The 16,585-nt window shown below is 39.0% G+C and overlaps 1 protein-coding gene across 6 annotated transcripts in view; it reads left to right on the top strand.

Moving 5' to 3' along the window:
* LOC102216912 (sodium/potassium/calcium exchanger 2-like) overlaps positions 1 to 16,585 on the top strand; it is a 60,022-nt gene that overhangs the window by 16,837 nt on the left and 26,600 nt on the right. For 3 of the 6 annotated variants that reach the window (XM_023346352.1, XM_023346351.1, XM_023346356.1), the window contains 3 exons: positions 5,575 to 5,622; positions 7,881 to 7,989; positions 12,709 to 12,723. In XM_023346352.1, coding sequence (XP_023202120.1) covers positions 5,575 to 5,622; positions 7,881 to 7,989; positions 12,709 to 12,723 — 172 coding nt within the window. The remainder of the gene's footprint in view (positions 1 to 5,574; positions 5,623 to 7,880; positions 7,990 to 12,708; positions 12,724 to 16,585) is intronic. The other 3 variants (XM_023346353.1, XM_023346355.1, XM_023346357.1) reach the window with 3 other exon arrangements.

The following is a 16,585-nucleotide window of genomic DNA, read 5'->3' as shown; positions in this document are numbered from 1 at the left end:
ATAGCCTTGACAAATCCCCTATTTATTGCTGTTTGAATAACATTTACTAAAAACAACGCTGCCCAGCTGTTTCACAGCAGGAGGTTAAAGAGCATACACATGGCTATAGCAGACTAAATGGATCAGTTGTTGATGAAATCAGGAATTATAAAACGTTTAAAAAAAGTTTATGAAAAGATTTATCAGGTTAGGAAAAGATCTGTAGTTTTAACTAAGACAAAGCTTGTCTTTTTGTTCTGTATTTACCATTTTTTAAATGACTGAGTTGTAATAATATACCTGCTATAATTTTTATGAGGCACAGTATTAAAATAAGGATGCCACCCCATTCAGCATGGTTACCAATGCATTCCCAAGGTAATTTAATGCATTAATAAAGAAATCTGATTTTTACACACTTTGGTATAAATGTATCAGGATGAAAATTACTGAAGTTTTCCTTAGTTAATGTGTGAAGAGTAAATGTAACTGTGTCAGATATTTCCGTGATTTTCAGTATCCACTAAATCCTGGAAGTTTGTAACTCTAATCTTAAAACATACAGTTATTCTTGTACTAAAAGGTGCATTTGATTCCTGCACAAAACAGTCAGTTTTCTGATAAAACCAATACTGCATGACTTCATTTACCTGCAAAAGTGACACAGCAGTTTTTTTTTTTTTTTTTGTTTTTTTTTTTTACAGTCTTAATTCCTTCAAATTGTGAGGCTGATTGGCTGAGTACAGGGAAGCATGTGTCCTGGAAAGGATCGCCTTGTGGGAAATCAGCCTGATGGCAGCTCCTGTAATTAGTTCTGCTTGTTAGGAAAAATGAAGGGGTTACTAATTAGCAAGTGGATGGCTTCTTGACTTGTTGTGCATCTTTTCACTTCTTTCCTTAAAAGATCATCATTATCGTCTCTCAGGCAAAACGGGGGAGGGCGGTGCTTCTCTGTCCTGCCACTCGACAGTTTAGCTCTAATGCAACGAATCTAGGTGGAGAAATCTCAAAGGAGGTTCTGTCTCGCTCTGATGGACAGGGTGACTGTTGTAAGCAGGTGCAGGAAATGCCTAGAGCTACACAGAGTTGGGGTTTTATAGTTTTAGGTTTTTTAGCTGGGGTACTGTTAAATTTCAGATCATTTGGGGACTGAGCTGTGACTGAGCGTTTTGTTTGGAGTAACATGAAAACGCTTGCTTTAGAGTTTGCTGGGAAACTCAAATTTCTCGGCAATGGCTAAACTGAAACCAACATTTTTAAGTCTTGTTTCAGAGAAATGATCAGATCTAAAAGACAAAGTCAACTAACCAAGAACCATAGAATCGCACAACTGATCAGGTTTTCTGAGCTTGACTCAAACAGATAGCTGCCAAAAATCCCACAAAAACTGCTTTTGTCATGCCTGGACCAAAAGCTATGCAATTTTTCTCGAGAGCTCAATTTATTTGGAGAACTACAGGTTTTAGAAGTATTTTTCATGATATATCTTTTCATTGGAACAACATGGTACCGGCTTCACCTGTCAGTCTAGATTAATCTTTCATCCCACTGAAATATGTTCACATCACTGTCAAAAACAGAATGACGTGAATTATTTTGTTCAAAGAATAAATACCGACTGTGTCATGGATTTAAATAAAGTCAGTCATTAACAAGGCATAAAACATTTAAAAACTGTAATTCTGTGTAATTTTGCCTCAAAGATTTAGCATGAAGAAAATGCAAATGAGATCCCTCCATAAATAGAAATATTTTTATGCTCCCAGATTTCATATGTAAAGACCTATAATCCACCATTGATATTCAAAATTCAGGACTTCCGGCTCGGCTTTCAGCTTTTCATCACACATCCCTCTAAAACTTCCTGACGTTAAGCTGTGGCTGAGTGCTGAAAAATGAACTGTTTTATTTGTAGATTTTTATTTATTTTTTTACATCCAGTCAAGCTGTTAATCAATAAATCTCCATAACACTGTGTTAAGACTCACACGGTGCCGGAGGGACATTTATCACCCCCCTAGCTGATCCGCTTCCAAGAAAGATCCTGACGTGACATTACGTAAGAGCTCGGCTACGCTGCTGCTGGTATTAGGGAACAGAAAAACTCCAGAGAACATGCTAATCTTCCTGCGCGATTATTAGTCATACTATTTAACGCCGGCTTAATGGGGGGAGCTCATGGCATAATTTCCATCCGGCATATTCACCTGCTTTCACCCTAAATCTCCTGACTAGCTTTGGAGCTGGATGCTGTGGAGTGAAATAAGATAATTATGTTGCAGTGTGCAGGGAATTAACCCGGAAATGTGAAACGGGAATAGGGAGAGGGGGTTATAATAACTCCGTGGAAAATCTCAGCATTAGCTCAACTTCTGCTGAATGTTTAAAAGAATTTTGATTTTTTTTTGCATCCTTCTCTCTTCTGCAATTAACCCACAGAGGCAAAGCTGATACATGGTAAATTATGAGTTGCTAAACAGAAACACTGATAATGCAGTGGGAGCTGCCACTGTCAGTGATTTTTCACAAAATCCACGTAACAAGGAAAAGTTTGAGCGAATTTAATTTTAAACTTTGTAAATGCGAGATAATCCACTAAAGCGGCCACAAACAATTTAAGTTGCTCTCTTTAACCCAGTAATCTGTGGGGAGTAGCACCAACACGCCCCGATGTTTTCACCTCATGAACTGAAGCCCTCTGCAGCCGTCAGCGGATTTGGTATTCAGTGCAAAGCTGTGTCATTTAGCATGCAAATGAATCACGGAGTTAACAAGCAATAAGGCCCTGTTTTGGAATTTGCACGTTTTCAAACACTGCGATCAAACTGGATTAGTTTCTGAATTTCATTGGACATCGAGGAGGCTTATCAGTGAACACCAGCTCCTCCACAGTCTGCAAGTTCCTCTTTGAAACCACGTAGGCAGGAAAACAATGCCTTGATTTTCCAGGATCCAAACAAAAGCCTTTTTATGCGTTGCTCTCCCCTCGCGTTTAGAGTTGGAGGGCAACTGTTGTTTCCCACCCGGGTTTTCTGGAGACGAAGCGAACGCACTTCAGTCAGTCAGTCAGTTAGGAACGTCTTTTGTTTCAAAAATAAAACTGTTGCAGCATTCGAACGTGCCAAAAAAAAAAAAAATGGAGCCGTGCTGAGAATGACGGCGGTGAAAAAATGGAGGGATTGTTAAAAGACAAGAGTCTCTTTGGCATGTTGTGGCACATTCTCTGTGACAAAGTTGTCACATTAAAAGCTGGCATCATGCTCTAATCTCGCTTTCTTGCAAAAAGATGAAAGCGCAACTTGTCAAGTTGTTGCTTCGGTTGCCAAACTAAGTGAGCAAAGAAAGTACAGCATGTTGATTTAACACAACTTGAGAGGAAGTCGAGCAGAATGGGTGCTTTTTGTGTCTTGACAGGAACAGAAAACTGTTTGCTTTTAGGTTCTAACCAACACACATGGAAGATGATTGGCCTCACATTAAAGTGCCTTACAAAAGTAGCCCTACAATACATCTTATACCGTTGTCATCATTTTTGAGGAAAGTAGCAAGATAAAAAAAATCCCAGGCCACTGCAAATTCTTTGCAGCATTCGTAAATTCTTAATCAGAGTCAAATTGAGGCTCATGCAACTAAAAAGCTTTGAAATATGTCAAAAATTTCTGTGATATAATATTTCTAAAATACTGATTGCTGTGCCTTTTGTGATGTCATCAGCCCAAATACACACAAAGCAGAGTCGGCTAAATTATTTTCAGCGCACGTTCTAAAAAGTTTGGAAATCACAAAGCTGTATTTTTAATGTCAATGATCTTTTGTAAACATACAGCAGTAGATATGTATATTATCTTTAGCCACATGGAAGCAAAGTTTAACTAAGACCAGTGAAAGCTGAAATCCTGGATTCTCCAACAAATATGTCCTTTCATCGAATTACCTGGTTAGATTTAGCTTTTTGTTGCCTTTCAGACACTCAAGTTCTTGAGGACAATTTCCTCCAAGGCTCTTTGTTGCCTATTAGAGACAAATAGTTTCTTTTTGACCTCTGTGCTTTAATAGTACAATTGGTGGAGTGCTTGTACCAAGAATGGTCTTTCCATGATGTTTTCTCTGAAAAGTAACTGAGTTTTTTTAAGGTATCCACTGGCATTTCAGATGCATCTCCTGACCAGGGCCTTTTATTGTCTGATTACTCAGTTCGTCGGGGCAAACTTACAAGTCTGCTTGTGGAAAATCATGGAGGCTACAGTGATTTGGGGCACTTCCAATGATGATAAAATCTTACCTTGCTAGTACACAAATAATATTCTTTTTAGTCCACTTGTGTGCTCTGTTACCAAGCAAAGATTGTAAACCTTTTCTTTACTTATCATCCAAGAAGCTTGGATGATCAATAGATTTAAGAGTTTTTTTATAGATATTTTTAGTTTCTCTTTTGCTAGTTTTCAATCTGATGTTTATACCTTACACTTTCATCTTGTAATTGAGAAGCAAGAAGAAATTTTGAGTCCTAACTGTGTACACAAGCAGAAGAGCAAACGTAAAGTTTTCAGGTTCAAGTTATTTGGGGATCATCTTGTTGGTTTTTACTTTGTCTGATGATAAACTGTGTTATCTTTAAAAGAAATTCATTCATTTGACTAAATAAATGGAAACGATTTCTTTGGCACTGCATGGCCTTCACCAAGCAGCAAAAGTCCAGTCACCACTGCATGACAAGTTTTCACCCAGTTTGTGTGTCATGGATCCTGTTCCCTTTGAATATATCAAAGGCATAATTGACAGCTGTGAGTAAAAGAACCACCGTGATTACGTCTCATGCCCCCACCCCTACAAAGCTGTAAAACTAAGTGGAAGCATTTTTAGTAATTTGTTATGGATTAGAGCAGGGGTCTCAAACTCCAGTCCTCAAGGGCCGCTGTCCTGCAACTTTTAGATGTGCCTCTGCTACACCACACCTGAATAGAATAATTAGGTCATTAGTAAGGCTCTGGAGAACTGATCTACACAAGGAGGAGGTAATTAAGCCATTTCATTCCGGCGTTTTGTACCTGTGGCACATCTAAAAACTGTAGGACAGAGGCCCTCGAGGACTGGAGTTTGAGACCCCTGGATTAGAGTAAACTGAATAAAATGTTTCCCTGAAAATGACCAGAAGAATTAGGAAAAAGTCCAAACAAGTGAAAGAAGTTCAGAAAGGATTACAAGAAACTCTCTCACTAGAAGAAAATATGAATAAATAAGTTTCAGGATCTAGACTAATATATGACTGAAATACAGCTGACGTCCATGAATGAATACCTAAAGTGACATTTCTGAAGGAATTTCAAGGAAATTCAAGCAGATGCAGTCCGGTCCTGCCCAGCCTGTGACAAACACAACAGGCAGCCACAGCGGCAGGAGAGGAATCTGTCCCTCAAAGTCTGGTCCACTAACATCACAGTCAGTCTTCACTGTTGCAGTGCAGTATTGTCTATCTCTTTTGCTGTCTTTTCATCTGGTCCGTGTGGTTATGTGTGTGGCATGCTTCACATGTTTGTCCTCTTTTCTCTTTCTCTCCTTTCCCCCCCTCTTTTACTTCCTCTTCTCTTTGTGTTGGATGAGAAGTTGAGCCCCGGGGCGCCAGACGACGATGGCAAGTTGTCGGTAGGTCTCGTCTGACGGACGCTTTTTGCCTTCTCGCTTCCGTCTTTGTCCCCGTTCTCTGTGTTGATGTCTATAATGTAAATTTTGTGTAACTCCTTCTCCCACCACACTGTCAACGAAACATGGCACACTGCTACTTCCAAGCCTCAGCCCCCCTGTGTGCGGAGAGTAGTGCCGTCTGTTTTCCGAAGCCCTTTGCTTTTTCCCTCCATTTGCCTTTGCACGCGGCATGCAAAAGGCAATTAAACAGGGAGCATGTGTCTCACAGTCTGCAGACTGTTTTAATGCTTGTGTAAGAGCTTCCATCCAGAGAGCAGGAGGAGGAAAATAAAACCAAGCGGCAGAGAAGACACACATCCGGCAAGCCCTAGCAATCGCGCATTGTCTCCCTCGCCTCCCGCTCACACCCATACAGACTTGTGAATTAACACCTCACACCTCCGGTGCCTACGCGTCACCTGCGATCACCCAAAGGCAGACACATTCCCAACAGCTGTCACCTGTGATGGAGCCTGATTTGTTTCCTTCTTCCCTAGCTCAGCTTCAGCTGCTGGAGGTGACCTTGGCGAGGATTCATTCAGAGGAAGAAACTGAACTGTCACTCCAACTCAGCAAGCCTGTCTCAACTAGCAGGGGCTTATGTTTATAAGAAGCTGTAGTGCTTCATGATTTTTAATGTTTTTTTTTTTTTTTACTTAGTTTCAGGTTGCACACGGGGGTTTTATGGAAAAGAGGATTATAGGGAGTCATTTTTCCAAGGTCAAAGCACACTCATGAGTAAATGATGCAGCGGCTTGAATCCATTTTGTAACTAGAACTGCACAGCACTTCAAAAGAATACATTTCTTCAATTATCCTTTGCTATTAAGTTAAAATAAATAAGGTTTCAAACAAATGCTTAAAGGTCCTAGCAAAAGCATTTATAGACATCGAGCCTTCTCATATTTTTGGCTGTCGCAACCATAAACTTCAGTGTATTTTATTTGATGCTTTTGTAATAAACCAGCACAAAATAGAGTAGTAGCATCTAATTGTGAAGTTGAGGGAAAATGATGCATGATTTTCCAAATCCAGCAGTTATGTGAAGATCTCAGAGGTATGTTAGATGACACTGGCAAGCAAACAGCATCATAAACTATCATGATTTGGAGGTTTGGTGGTGAGGATGAGTTTAGTGATGTCCAGAAGTCCACAAAAACCAGGAAGCACAGGTAACACAACACAGATTGGATAATGGCAGGGAGGACAAACCATGACAAGGATCCAGTGGGGAGCAGGGGTCAGAGGTGAGGTTAAATACATAATCAGGGGAATGAAAAACAGCTGGGATCAATCAGGGGGAGGATTCAAAACACAGGGACAAAACTAACAGCGAAAACACACACAAAAGTCCACGCCCTCACATAAACAAAAAGGACCTCATCAGACAGGTCAGGGATAAAGTTGTGGAGAGGTGTAAAGTTAGATTAAAAATAAATATATAAAGCTCTGAATATCTCCCAGAACCATGGAAAACTGCAAGATTGGTAAATTTTCAAATGTAAGGTGTTCTTGCAGTTAGTCACAGTTACGTAAGAAACGTGGAAGCAGGTTCTCTGATCAGATGAGACCAAAGTTGTGCCTGCATTCAAAAAAAGGGGGCAGCATCAACCTTTGGGAATGCTAAATACAGATAAATTCTGGAAGAAAAATTAGAGAAAGGCATAAGATAAGGACCAAGACAGAACTTTCAGCTGGAAAACATTCTGCAACATGGCAATAGAGCTGCAATGAATAAGGATTTTAGCTTAAATCAAATCATATTCATGTGTTAAAGTGGTCCATTGAAAGATTGTCTTCAACCAACTCGAAGACAAGCCATCTTGAGCTATTTTACAAAGAACCATGGGCAGTATTTAAATGTACAAAGTTTATACAAGCACAGCCCTAATATCTGCAGCTGTGATTGCAGCAACAAGTTTTTTTGACATAGATTCAAGATATGCATCCTTTTCTGTCCACTTCACAATTATTCAATACTTTGTGTTGGTCTTTCAAACAAAATCCCAGCAAAATGCCAAAAAGATTTTTGTTTGTTACATGGAACATGATTCAGTTCGAGAGTTAATAATGCGGAACGTAAGCGTTGCAATTCAGGTTTTTTAAAAAATCATACAATGTAGCAGATGGGATTTTCACTTTGAGATGAAAGTTCAAAGTGAAAGAGCTCATTACTGGGAGCAGCGTATATGACTGACGATGCGTCTCTTCTCTCGTAGGCCAGGCCTCGCCTGCAAAGGGGAGGCAGCTCTGCTTCTCTGCACAACAGTTTGATGAGAAACAGCATTTTCCAACTGATGATTCACACACTGGACCCTTTAAGTGAAGGTAAGGTAACTTGTGCAACAGAAGCAAAAAATTCTAACTGTGAGGAACAGACGTAATATGAATCTGTATGGTCAGACTGAGGGAGCCTGGCATGTGTCATCAATCTTGACCTTTGCTCTTGAAATTACTTCCAATAAACTGTTTGAAGAACACAACTTGCACTAAGAACACAACTTGTTTGCTTATAAGTCTTTCCCAGCTGTTTCGATCATGCAGACAACTGGTCCATTTGGAGGCACTGGTTCAGAATGGATGAGGCTGGTAGCACTAGTGGTGGCTCATTTACTATGTGGCTTGCATTTGATTTGGACATCAGAGATTTAGATTTTTTAAAAACCGCTATATTTTCTTCAGGCCAACGCAACAACCAATCAGAACAACGTGATCCCAGCTCTCCAAGTATTTGTTTGGAACACTTTTGAGTGCGAACCTGCCACCACTCTGAGTGACATCTGGAAGATTTGATCGACAGCTAATTCAACCAAACCACATTCCAATAAATACAATATTTTGATCAGGAGCCTTACACAAAGGGATTGGCATGTGCTTCACTTCAAGAAAGGCAGAAGTGACGCACACATCCAAATTGCACATGCAGAGGGATTGCTGAGGGTTAAATAGAGTTTTTCAGGCTGAAGTTCAAATGCAAAATTCAGAAAGGATCCTGGATTGGTACTTAATAAGAAAAAACACAACCAACAACTCATTTGTAAACCAAATGAGCTGGTCTTTGAGTGAAAGACTTTCACATTTTGGATTTTGTAAACAGTATACAGTGGCTGTTCAAAATCACTTTGCAAAATGACAACAGCCACATGCCACATGTGTAGAATTGTGGAGTTGTTTCTTAAATTGGTTACCTTGCTCTGTCAGGGCTCATAATCTGACTGGCATGATCATTTTTATTCTGATCCAGATTCAGATTTCTACCACTTTTGCTGCTGTGGATAACGTAGCACATACTAATAACTACTTCACAGAACCCCACTCCAAAACAACAAAAAAAAACAAAAACTGAACTTTCACTGTAATCCTCTTTTCAGCTGTGTAAGTTTGGAGTTGTCCGGAGTTGTAAAGCGCTTTCTGTACGACTACAGTTAACCTCACAATCCTGCCAACAAAGAGCAGCACCATCTGTTCTAAGTAATTGTCAAATGAACATAATTCCACAAGAGCCTTATTTACCTCCTGCAAATCCATCAAACCTCAAAAAAGACCAGTGAAGTCCCTGTGTTGTGTATGTCGAGAGTGATTTATTACACTTGTTCTACAGCACAGCTCAGGTGGTAGGTAGATCATTTGCCTTTAATCCAAGATGATTGCCTATTAGCTCAGCTAAGGAAACAGCAAAACAGCAGTGTCAGACCTCTGGGGGAGGGAATAAATATGTTGATATTTTGGTAGAGGTGCTGTGTCATCTTATTCGTATCCCACCATGAAACGATGAGGGGTGAAATGAGAAACATTATCTTTATTTAGAACAGACAGTATGCACAAATTTTGCAGGCTTGTATCTTCTAATAGAGCTTGGGACTTAGAGACCTGCTGTCCACCATACAAAAACATTTATAGTCCTTGATGAACCCTGGACTTATGTGTCTCTGGGGAGTTTATGTGGCAGATTAATACAAAGTAGTGTATATTTATAAAGTGGAAGGAAAATGATACATAGAAATATTATAATTTTTTTTTAAATGTTATAAAATGTGATTTCCCCAATTTGAAACAAACCACATTTGGGGGCACAGTGGAAGTAGATGTTCTTTTAAAAATACATTTTTTTAGCCAAGTGAAAAATGCTATAAATTTGACGAAACTTGAACTATTTTGAAAAGCAAAAATGAAAGTAGCTGGGGAATCATAAACCAAAACACCTGTGATTGTGACTGCTTCAAATGATAGTTTTACACTCTATTAAATATACAACCATTTTCAGTTTTATTTATAAAAGAATTCAAAACCATGTATTGTTTCCCCTCCTGCTCACATTTATACTCTGTCACGGAAAATCCCAATAGAACACAAATAGGTTTGTGGTTGTAACATAACAAACATTCAAGTACTATAAGGTACTGTGTGTTGTTGGCACGGTTACAGCATTCACCGTTCTTAGCATGACAGCATAACGTAATACCTGACTGGATAAACGGCAAAAACAATCATAAACCAAAGTCATTAGACCGCAGGGTTCTCCCGTGGGTACATGGAATCACATTAGCAGATATTTAATGAGTAGTGAGAAGGCACTTAAGCTTTACTCCAAGAAACTTTGCTTCTTGGAAATCCAAAATATGTCATGACTCATCTTCTGAGTGATTTACAGACAATAAAGATGGGCTTTTGAATCATGCATCTGTATGCATCTCTGCTAGGAATACAAGGCAAACTGTGCCCTTGTGCATTCATCATTTCAGTATCATGAATAAATATCACTTATGGATATTTGCAGAATGTTATGCTTTGTGCAGATTTTTATATCCAATCCAATCTCCATCGGGGTTTCTATCATTAAAAGTGAACTGCTTTTGGTTTCAGTCCCCGTTAAACATTGCGCTATTCAGGTTTTAAATTAAGTGCCTGTGAGCTGATGAATAACTAAAGACTTTTAACAGGAGATTCAGTATGAATGCAGAACAAATCCTTCCAGACTTGACTGACGGGTCTTTTGCCAAACAAATGACTGGAACTGAATGCACTGAAACAGCAAGTACAGTGTGACACGACGTGCACAATGAATAAATTACTCAAGAGAACAAAAGCAACACCTAAGGCTTCGGCTCACTTGGATGTATTAATTAGGTATTTCCATGTAGTACTTTGGGAAGATTTCTCATACGCCAGAGGACGTATAAAAATGATATCAGTCTTTTACATAAGTATGTTGCTTTAAAATTCACCTTGTAAAGTGTGCAGATGACATTTGGGGCATTTATTGAGTTGATGGTGGCACATTTTACCGATTTTCATGAAGTAAAAGACAATTTTGCTGATGAGTTCACAGCATGACATCCCATAAACAAGCGTATTCATCAAAGATGGAGACCGTGCTGCTTGTCCTTGTCTGTTCTCGGCCTTTAAGAGCAGTTTATCAGGGCTGCAGAGAGCTAGCAGGACTCAATCCATTCATTTTTTATAGGCCTCTCTCAAAATAAGCTGTCTGTGCCTCCATGCTGAACGAACGTCTGAGGTTGTCTCTCCGGTTCTCGGAAATGCTTTTCCTCTTGTTAGATTTTTAGAGAGGGGTTAGTTAGCATAATTGTGTTGCATGCATAGGCGCGTGTGCCCGTGTGTGAGCATGTGCAGTTTTGTCTTTCGTGATTTTAGGTTCATAATTTCTCAGCCCTTTACCTTCTGCTGACACCAGTGGATCTGGGCTCTGGAGCCGCAGTCATGTGGCCAGTGTGTATCTGGGATATTTTTTCTTTCTTAGAAGAATCAAAGCCACACATTTAATACAACATGCAATACTGTGCAAAAGTCTTGAATCCCTCCTTTTTTCATATTCACATTATATATATAATAAACCAGACTTTTTGGGTCCTAGTAAAATGGCTCTGAAAAGCAGATTTTAGGGATTTCTAGCATTTTTGTTAGAAAAAGTTTTTTCTTGGCTGCTTTTTCACTCGTTTTATGTTTGGTACCTGACCATATCAGAAATTGTTTTTGTTATATTCACTTTTGTCTGATCTATTAATTCTTAAAACATTTTTTAGCACTTACTACACAGTAAATTGTGTCAGCCAAGTATAAAGACTGGTTAGAAAATGAGTGAAAATGCTTTAAAGAAAAGCTCTATCAGAGCTTCAGAAAGCTGATGGAGATTAGCTTAAAGATACTCTGAGTTTCTCCGATTTATTGCCAGTTTACCTTATCTAATTGTACGAATGGGCACACTTCGGTTTTATTGTTCTTAATGACTGAAATGTACTTTTATTATTATTTAACTTATCTGAATAATAATCCCATTTTATGCTGTAAATATTTCATACATACATCCATGCATTCAGGTCCTTGCGAATTAAAAGATTGCTCTAGATATAAAACATATTCATTATCACACATGCTGAATAGCTACATCTAATGCATCAAACAGTACCAAATCATAATTTGGAACATAAGCACAGCATTTAAATGAACCAATGGTAAAAAATGTTTGAAACAGCTGAAGTAACAGTTCAGTTTGTTATGCAAGTGTAGGCATGTTTGGGATAAGCAGATGGCAAAAGTGTGCGTGTGTGGGTCTGTGTTTGTAAGACATTTAGTTACTTGTAATTTTGTCCAAAGTTTGAATTCTTGTGTGTTTTTTGAGAATTTTTTGATGTTCAAGGTAGAAAAAAAGAAATCAGGACATACAAGGGATATCACTTTTCTTTCACTTTTTGAGCTGAATCACTACGACAAGTTCACCTTTATGATAATAATATAGTTTATGGAGATGCACCTTGACATATTTCATATTTTGTAAGACATCAGAAAGAGTGGTTCCTTACTTCTAATTTAACTTTCTATGCCCAGATGTAATAATTATTTCTCTAAGTTTGCCTCATTTCATTGAACTACTAACATAGAAAATGGTTTGTTGACCCTTTTACAATATTTCTCATCTTGAAATATTGCCCGATAACTATTCAGTTCTCGCTTTCTCACTGAAGATCACCTGGATTTATCATGTCTGTTTCTGTTTTCTTCTTATTTCTCTTTCTTTTACTGTCCCCTCAGAATTTGCTGACTCTGGTGAGTTACTCCTCTAATTTCTGTGTCCCTTCTTCCCCGTCCTCTTCCTCCTCCTCCTCCTCCTCCTCCTCTCTTCCCACCCCTCGTATATGCCAACAGCAGATATGTTTGTTCTCATTCCAACATCTGGGAAGCCGCTCTTATCCGACGTGCTCTCTTATGTATACATGTCCTTAACGCCTCTGTGGTGTATGTCAGCTCTCTCCCTTAAATATGCCATTCTCTTCTGTGGATGCTTTCTGCTTGGAAACCCCCTCTGTGATCATTTCTGCATTGTTTTTCCCCCTGCCCATCGTTCCCGATCCTCTCTCTCCTCTTTTAAATTCGCGAATGCTTTAGCTTTTCGTCAATGTTTTCTGTGTGGAACTCCAGTTTGAAGAAGATGGCGTGTCGGTTCCTTTATCTTGCCATTAGTATATAAACGCATGCAATTTTTCTTGAATCCTTGTCATCAGAACTTAAAGTCAATAAGAGCTCAACAGAGAAATCAGTCATTTTTATTCCCTAAGTTTCTTTTTTTTTTTTTAAATTAAACTGTCATTGACTCACATTCACCTAATCCTGACGGTTTCTGTGTTTACTCAGCATCAAATCCTTTGCCCATCTGTTTGCCTTGTGCTCCTCTGAATTCAAATGTATTTTAGTGTTGTGACATACTTGAGATCTGCTTGGAAGAAGAAAAAAAAACGTAGTAATGGACTGGGACAGTTTGTTTCAAGCTCTAATATGAAGTTCTTCCATCCATATGCAGCTACAAACAAAATCACTCAGGAACGCCATTAAATATTGAACGGCACAGAGATATTGGGAGTGAGCGGGGAGGGCTGTTGCTCAGTCGACCGTCTGAGACGAGACTCTTAAAAACCCCACTCAGGATTCAGGCGGCATTCCTGAATTTGCTTTAAGCTCTTCGATAAGATTTATCACACAGGTTGACATATGCTCATTCTAGTTATTAAGGTCACATTTGATGTTGCGGATCATACCTAATAGTAAAGGTAAGCTGGAAATGGAATAAGTTGACTTGGATTATATTTGGGTGGAGTTTAGGTGGGGTGTTTCATATATGCTGGACAGGCCTGAAAGGATAACTGGACGTGAAATGGGAGGAGGAGAATGTAAGGATTCAAGGTGGAGCAGATACACAATAAGATGCTTTCATATAGTCAGCTGCTCTCTGTTGTAAAAACAATACTTTATCGCTCTAGTTAAATATAGTAGCAACAGTCCAAAACCAGTCCCCGAATGTTCAGTTCTGACCGCATGCGGAAAACCTTCACAACAAATTCAAACTTCTGCATCCACTTATTGGTTTTCTAAAAATCATTGAAGTTGTATAATCATTGCATGCTAGAAAAAGAAAGATTAAAACGAATCAATAAAAGCTCCAAATTAAAAAAGTCAGCTTGTCCATCCTGACTATAGGTTAACTTCTGGCCAGAACTGCAGATGAAACTAAATGCATGTTTTACAGATAGAAAGAGAAAGAAAATGTAATTTAACGTGCTGTTTGCTTTAAATATCCACCAACTCACAGCCCTGTTGTGTGTGCAGCATTATTGCTGTGGCTCAGACTGTTCAGTCACTCTTCAGTTGATTGCTATCTCACTGAGATAGACAAGAAAGATTACTCACCCTGCCACAGTGACCTTGCGCATCTTTGTTGATGTCAGGTCTTTTTTTCTTTTTTTTTTATCGAGCGGAGGTCACACCAAGCTCGTCAGTGGTCCGAGTAGAGACCAGAGAAGGTCATCTGTGTAAACCATGATGCACACTTATTGGCACACAAACTGCTTACAGAGTAAGCTGGTGGCACGAAAGAGGGCATAGCTTTCCAGTTTCCTTGGAAACCTTAGATGCTAATCAAAGGACGTCCAATTAGCTCTTCATTTTGCATTCATCCACACAAATAATATTGAGAAAATAATAATTTTCTCTTAAATTTTACAACCATAAATAGAAAGGAGGTAACGCTTCACACACCAGCAGTTGTGTGTGATTGGTGACCCAGGGCCACATTGATCACACAGTTCAATATTGCACTCACTGTCACTGACCCCCTGGGCAATGGAAATGCATTTTCCATTTCTACAAATATAACACATTGACTTTTTTTTTTTTACTTTAATGTTGTATTAACACAACACAACTCTTCCATGGTTAATAGCAGTAGAGAACATAGTATAACATCACATTGATGGTAGATGTTTCCAGATAGGACTTAGATATTCTACACTCAGTGCAGTCTGTAAAGTACAGTGCAAAGGTTTTAAGCCACTCATAATTTTATTTTTTACATATTTTTTGTCAGTTGTTGAATAAGCCTCCTGAAGGTATTATTGGTTTTCTTTGGATTCTTGCTACTTTTTAATGCATTTTCCCCCAATTCTTGTATCTGACCTTGACAGCGTACAGTGCAGTGTGTGCTTAAAAATGTGAGAAGTCAACAAATGGAGAGCAAAGGCAGTTGAAGAAGTTTTTACACTCATTTAAGGAGGTTTTAGTTTCTCTGATAAAGAGTTAATACACTTGGAGGAGATGGAGACCAGTGTTGTATAAAGTACTGAAATCTCAGAGTCAAGTAAAAGTACAAGTACCTCTCCAAAATACGACTTTGGTAAAAGTCGAAGTCACTGACTGAAATGTTACTTGAGTAAAAGTCTTAAAGTATCTGAAACTTCTTGTACTTAAGTATGGAAATTACTGTAAAAATGGATGTACTCAAGTAATGTAATGAAAAGTACAAGTAAAAAGTAAAACAAAGCAAATGCAGTTTGAATGACATTTTTTATATTTTGGTAAACTTGTCAAATACACTTAAAATAATGTACCCAGCCAAGTGCAGGCAAAATTAAACCTGCTAATAGATATACCTGCAGGCATCATTTAGTTAAGAAAATTAGGTGCTTTACCTATAGCACAAGGTTAACTTAACCTGCTTTACAACTGGACCAGCTTCTTAGTATACCCTCCAGGACAGAAAATACAAAGTTTTTGTAAGCCTCAAGTTTTCCCTTCAAGTAAGGTCAGTGCTGAAAATGAGAAAAATAAATAGTACAGAAAATGCAGCCAACATGAAGAAAAAGAGCTGTTACGATTACTCTACTTCACAAATCAGTGAATCAGTCAGTAGGTGGTGCACACAACTGGTCATTATGCTGCCCACTGACGCGGCTCAGTGATCACGTGACACGCAGCGCCGTGCGCAGTGCCCTACAATGCACTGTAAGCTATGTAATGTGTTTTGAGGCAATTGACCAAAATCCCGGACAATTTTTAAATTCCCCCCGGACATCTTTTTAGGTCTGAAAAGTAGGACATGTCCGGGAAAAAGAGGACGTCTGGTCACCCTATCACCAGCTGGTGGTTCCCCTGGAGCCGTGTCCGACGTAGTTGCAGTCGTTGTGGTCTCCGTCTCCTCCTCCATGTGGCTGTTCCTGATTGCGAGACTTGCTTTGTGTTTAATGGGAGAAGCGAAACAGGTGTATCCTATTGGTGGTGATGAACAAGCCCAGGCAAGCAGGCTACCGACTTTGTTCGGTAGCCTGCTTGCTACTTGCTAATCAGTAGGTGGGGTCAAAACACTTGCGTTTCTCTCTCTCGCTTTTTTGTAACGAGTAACTAAACCACACATTGAAAATGTATCGGAGTAAAAGTACGCAATTAAGTTCGGAAATATAGTGAAGTAAAAGTGAAAGTCATCAAAAATTTTCATACTCGAGGAAAGTATGAAGTACTCCAAAATATACTTAAGTAAAGTAGTGAAGTATTTTTACTTCGTTACTATACAACACTGATGGAGACACATTTGCCAAATTAGTTCTGACGTAGCGAACCTTCCCATTCCAGGGTGGGTTTGTGC

The sequence above is a fragment of the Xiphophorus maculatus genome, chromosome 14, assembly GCF_002775205.1.
Source record: "Xiphophorus maculatus strain JP 163 A chromosome 14, X_maculatus-5.0-male, whole genome shotgun sequence".
Lineage (NCBI taxonomy): Eukaryota > Metazoa > Chordata > Actinopteri > Cyprinodontiformes > Poeciliidae > Xiphophorus > Xiphophorus maculatus.
This window is presented reverse-complemented; position numbering and strand designations above follow the sequence as displayed.